The sequence below is a fragment of the Olea europaea genome, unplaced genomic scaffold (genome assembly GCF_002742605.1).
Source record: "Olea europaea var. sylvestris unplaced genomic scaffold, O_europaea_v1 scaffold867, whole genome shotgun sequence".
NCBI classification, from domain to species: Eukaryota; Viridiplantae; Streptophyta; class Magnoliopsida; order Lamiales; family Oleaceae; genus Olea; species Olea europaea.
This window is the reverse complement of record NW_019267123.1, coordinates 387,227-392,587: the sequence shown is the minus strand read 5'-3', so window position 1 is coordinate 392,587 and position 5,361 is coordinate 387,227. Positions and strand designations below refer to the sequence as shown.

Here is a 5,361-nt window from a genome sequence, read left to right as displayed (position 1 = left end):
GTTTAAAAGTTGAGATTAAAGTCAACAATTAATTTTAAAAAAAAGTTTCATGGGATCCTCATATTTTTATCGACTTTTCAATCATAAAATCTTATCATTTTTTAAATTAAAATCTGCTAATTTTTTTTATTTTTATCAAGAACTTTGTCAAGCAAACCTTAAATTAAAGAAACGCATATCGATGGAGATGGAATCGCCTTTAGATTTTATTTGTTATGTCACCTCAATATTGGGAATATGATCCTTTAAGTAGAAAAATAAAAAAGTGAATCCCATTCTTTGTGCTTATGCAAGTTTCAAGTTTTGAGGGAAAGTTTCCACAATTATTAATCCCATTTTGATAAAAATAAGCTGAACATAAATTGGGATTAAAAAGTCTTCACGTTTAGGTAAGAAAAAAGCACATGAAGATTGCAAAACAATTATGCTACACGTTCAGACTCAAATCCAAGCTTAAATTAAAATGGAACACGTGTCGATACATGATTGAGTAGTTTGAAAAATTAAAACAAAAACACCCAATTATTTTATGACATATCAATCTATTTCTTCACTCCCTATTTTTAAGTTTGATTAAGTGACTTTATTCATTGCAAAATAATCAAAAGTGACTTAAACCACCACCATCAAAATTTACTTTCACTGCAATGACATTATTACCCTGAGAGTCGACGATAAAGGCATTGGTTTTTAATGCAAAAGTAGTCATGAACATGGACTACCTCTACCACATAAATATATTTATTTATTTATGTAGGTATTTATGTATATATCACCCCACCCCTTCTATTCTTCTCCCTTGAAAGAGCCAGTATCTGAATTTTATTCATTTCTTGTTATGTACTTGGGGTGTCCTTTGAATTGTTATTGTAGTTTAGTCCATCTGATATGGCCCATATGATTGTTCAGGGGAATTTCATGTCATAAACTGGTAGCCATGTCAATTTTGTATCAAATAATGTTCCTTTGCTCTGTCTTTTCTTTGATCAGTCTTATTGTTGCTGATTGTGAATCTTGCTATATGCATCAATATAAACCTGATAAAAAGTTTGAGCAGAAATCGAATCGATTTTGGGAGTTCAAAGAAGAATCCAACACATGGGTGGAAGTGAAACTACCGTATGATCTAGTTTCTTGCATCGATGATAACTGTACTATAGTGAATACAATCAAGCAAATGAACACAAAGAACGAAGATCAGAAAGGAGAATCTGATGTTTCTGATGAGAAGGAGCGAGAAGATAAAGAGGAGAATAAACGAGAACTAAATGAAAGTTCTTACGCGATTCTTCCATTGCGAAGGAGAGTTTCTTTGACAAAAATGTCTGATTCATCTGTTTGGGTTACCGGTGAAAGTGGTTCGATTTACGAGAGATTTTGGAATGGACTACAGTGGGTGATTGCACCCCATGATTTGCCAGTATCAGCAGGCTATGCAGTTTCTGTATTCATGGTTAATCATACAATTCTTGCTCTATCTGAGGCAGGGACTTTATATCAGGTAATAATTCTATTACTATCCAGTCTTGTCCAGTACGAAACATGAAAAAAAAAAATTTGTTTTTCCTTACAGATGCAGCTGACAGAAGATTCGCAGCCAATTTGGATTGAATTCATGCCGGTATTTGATCAGAGCCCAGTTAAAGAAACAGACCAAAGTTCAGCAGTTTTACTTGCTTCCGGAGTTACTTCGCAGGACAGAGAGTGAGTCGAGCCAATTCATTCTCCTGTTTTAAACTTACATAGGAATAATCGTCCCGTGGAAACAAAGTTTACTTATGTTACAGAACTTTTATTTTGCCCCGTAATGCCTAGGACAATGTTTCTCTGCACAAAGAATGGATCATTGTTGGAACTTAAAGGGGTCGATCCTCCGAGGTGAGATATATCAAGAAGGCTAAGTTAATAGCCTCAATAATTAAATATGATTCCCATAATCACTTTTTTTTTTTTTCATCTATGCAATAAGTTGGGATAATCATGGACGACCTCCTGGTGCAAATGTTGCAGCAATAGTTGATGCTGCTACAATTAGGGCCGGAGTATTGTTCACTGTAAGGTGAGATTTGGGTCTTTCTCGTCTAAGCGCGAAAAACATGGCGTCTAAGAATTGAGTAGTAGTATTTTGAGCCGTTGTAGACAATAAAAAAGCAGGAATTTCTCAATTTCGAGCTCACAGTGCTGCAGGGGATCTTTATGAATATGATCAGACATCAAAACCTCCATGGAAGAAGCACATTCGAAGAGAACAATCGAGAGAGGATACATTGTTGGCTCCATTTAGGGGATGCAGTTTACATGGACTAATTGGCGCTCACTCAGTATCTCTCTTTCTCTTAACAAAGGTATAATATGTTACGGTAGGAATGGGAACTCTTAGACAATAGTTAGCGAATTACTTGAATTGACGTGTTCTTTTTTCTGTTTATCGAATGAAATATGGTATCCATCAAGGGAGGAGAGTTGGTCGAAAGACGGTTACACTGAATTTCTCAATTTCGAGCTCACAGTGCTGCAGGGGATCTTTATGAATATGATCAGACATCAAAACCTCCATGGAAGAAGCACATTCGAAGAGAACAATCGAGAGAGGATACATTTTTGGCTCCATTTAGGGGATGCAGTTTACATGGACTAATTGGCGCTCACTCAGTATCTCTCTTTCTCTTAACAAAGGTATAATATGTTACAGTAGGAATGGGAACTCTTAGACAATAGTTAGCGAATTACTTGAATTGACGTGTTCTTTTTTCTGTTTATCGAATGAAATATGGTATCCATCAAGGGAGGAGAGTTGGTCGAAAGACGGTTACACCAGAGGAAATGGAAGTGGGTGGTCCATGGAAATCCTAAAGGCCATCTACTGTCATCCATCACTTGCATATCTCAAGATGAATATAATGAGAATTCGAACTCGTTGTTTCTTACAACAGCAGCCGGATCCATTTTCGAATATCAAATTCCTAAGTATTCAGGTATGTTTATTTTTTTTCCCCTTTAGTACGATGTTCAGCTGGAGTTTCTAAGGATGTTCCTATCAGATCAAGAAGCCAAAGAGAATTGGGCGAATCATATGCATCCTCCAAATGGAAAAGCTGCTAGAGGTATTGCAGGTCTACATTTACAAGTTGGGAGGATGATTTTCCCACTGGACGACGGCAGGCTTGCAGAACTACACTTATTAGGCCTTGGCGGCGAAAATTTAGGCCCAAACTCTCAGGTTTATACCCGGAGAAAACAATCGTACAAGTATGTTTGGTCAGTATTAGACGCCCCAGAAACTGAAGGATGGAATGCAGAGTATTGTGCGGAAGATCGTGGGCCATCAAATTGCATCATCGGCACAAAAGATGAGTTAAATGGTGTAGCTAATACCAGATCGAGTTCAAGAAGGCGAAAGGACGTAAATCCCCAACAGAATTACTTATCAGTAGGTGCACCAGATAATAGTATGTCAGCAATTTCAATGGAAGAGTATAATATCCCAGATAACTGGATCAAGAACTTTCGCCTCCGACTAATGCAGGGAGGCAAATCATTTTTTCTGATTACAGACAGCGGGTTGACATTCGAATATTTGAATACAGAAAATGTATGGTTCTGGCTGAGGCATGAGCATCCAACTGCAATGAAAGGTGCACTCGGAACCTACAACGGAAGCATTTTTTTGGTCGATGAGAATGGGAGTTTGCTTATCAGAGAAAGAAACAGCACTGATCTGACATGGATAAATTGCACTGCTATGAGAAAAGGAAAGCAAGTAGTTGGGGGTCCACCATGGGACAATGTACCAGGACGAGCACCAAAAGCTAAAGCAGAAGATGCAATTTTCTTTGTTAGCAAAACTGGGAGATTATTACAATTCTCAGTAAGTTAAGACTTACAAAGTTAGTAAAATTAAGTTACTTTAGGAAAAATAATCAACATCCATAGAGAAGGCTAATCAATACTTATATTTCTGTGTAGGTTGCACTGAGGAAGTTCAAATGGAAAGACTGCAAAAATCCTCCAAATACTAAAATTGCATATATAGTAGATCAAGAAGGGTTCAGAGAAAACATAGTATTCATTATCGGGAGAAACAATCGTCTATACCAATACAACAAAGTTACGGAACTATGGCACGAGCATTACCAATCCCAACATTTAGTTCTATCAAGATCCCCTGGAACTGCTACGAGATCATCATCAGTGTCGTTGAAGGGCTCGATTTTCATGCTTTCTGACGAGGGGGGACTCGTGGAATATCAATGGAATCCATATGATGGTTGGAACTGGATAGAACATGGAACTCCATGTACGAATGTGACCTTGGTTGGATCACCTGGACCTTGTTTTGGAGGAACTGAACTGTTCTTAATAGGTTCAGATGGTAATGTTTATTTAAGGTACTTCGATCAAAGAACATGGAAATGGAGGGATTGTGGCTTTCCTTACCTAGGAAATAAAATCGATAACAATGAGAGACAGGTCGAAGAAAAATCAAGAGATGAAGAAATTTGTATAGACAAAGATTTTGATGCTAGTTTTGAGAAAGTTGAAGAAAACCTTCAAGCTACAAACAAAAACTGTGATCTAAAGGTTAGTCCTAATCTGCATTGATTATCAGATTCATGATTTTATACTATTTTAGTATTTCCTGATGAATTTATATACAGGTAGCGTCTACACGACCAATTCCATTCAATGAAGATTCAGTCATATTCGAGTTAAGAGATGGTCGCGTAAGTATTTGTTCCCTGCTCAATTTTTTATTTTTTGTTTTTTGAGACTTAAATCAGGATATTTATATACTCTAATATCATAGTCAATGCTTCTACTGTTAAAGAAGGTATAACACTTAACATTTTACCAAAATCATACCATTTCCTCAGCATCGAAAAGGGGTTTTCCTCAGCTTTCTGCATACAAAATCAATACGGGCAGCTAGTGTAACTCGATTCTTGAAGTCGCTTAACTACATACATTTCAAGAAATTGCACGCAGAATCGAAAATGTTGTGCTAACAGCAATATATATCCATGACAGTTAGCAGAAATACGACGAATAGGAGACAAGAATTGGGAATGGATGCGTACCATTGGCACTCCGACAAGCTTGTGCATGGCGAACTTCTGGACTTCCTTGGCATCATAAGGACAATCTATGGGACGATTGGTAAGTGGATTGAACAATACTGGATAGTCGTGTCCCTTGCGAACATATCTCAGAGATTAGCACAAGACATCCATAATTGAAAAACATAGCCATTTATTGAGGAAAAGAGATAGTAATTGAGTAAGACAAAAGCAACAAAACTTTATACAAAGCTGTACAGTTACTATACTACAGATGTGGACCATGTGGTACCTTTTTTTTTTT

At 37.1% G+C, this 5,361-nt stretch overlaps 2 protein-coding genes across 2 annotated transcripts; both read left to right on the top strand.

Moving 5' to 3' along the window:
• Window positions 1–772: 772 nt before the first annotated feature.
• On the top strand, window positions 773–2,487 carry LOC111392002. Its single transcript, XM_023017292.1, has 6 exons — window positions 773–1,501; window positions 1,574–1,704; window positions 1,816–1,878; window positions 1,970–2,059; window positions 2,180–2,345; window positions 2,455–2,487. Exons 1-6 carry the CDS (start codon window positions 938–940, stop codon window positions 2,485–2,487), a joined length of 1,047 nt encoding a protein of 348 aa, XP_022873060.1. The 5' UTR covers window positions 773–937.
• Window positions 2,488–2,492: 5 nt separating this feature from the next.
• LOC111391988 lies at window positions 2,493–5,330 on the top strand. The gene is made up of 6 exons (XM_023017278.1): window positions 2,493–2,676; window positions 2,786–2,975; window positions 3,042–3,868; window positions 3,967–4,581; window positions 4,659–4,724; window positions 5,029–5,330. Exons 3-6 carry the CDS (start codon window positions 3,074–3,076, stop codon window positions 5,134–5,136), a joined length of 1,584 nt encoding a protein of 527 aa, XP_022873046.1. The 5' UTR covers window positions 2,493–2,676; window positions 2,786–2,975; window positions 3,042–3,073; the 3' UTR covers window positions 5,137–5,330.
• Window positions 5,331–5,361: the final 31 nt, after the last annotated feature.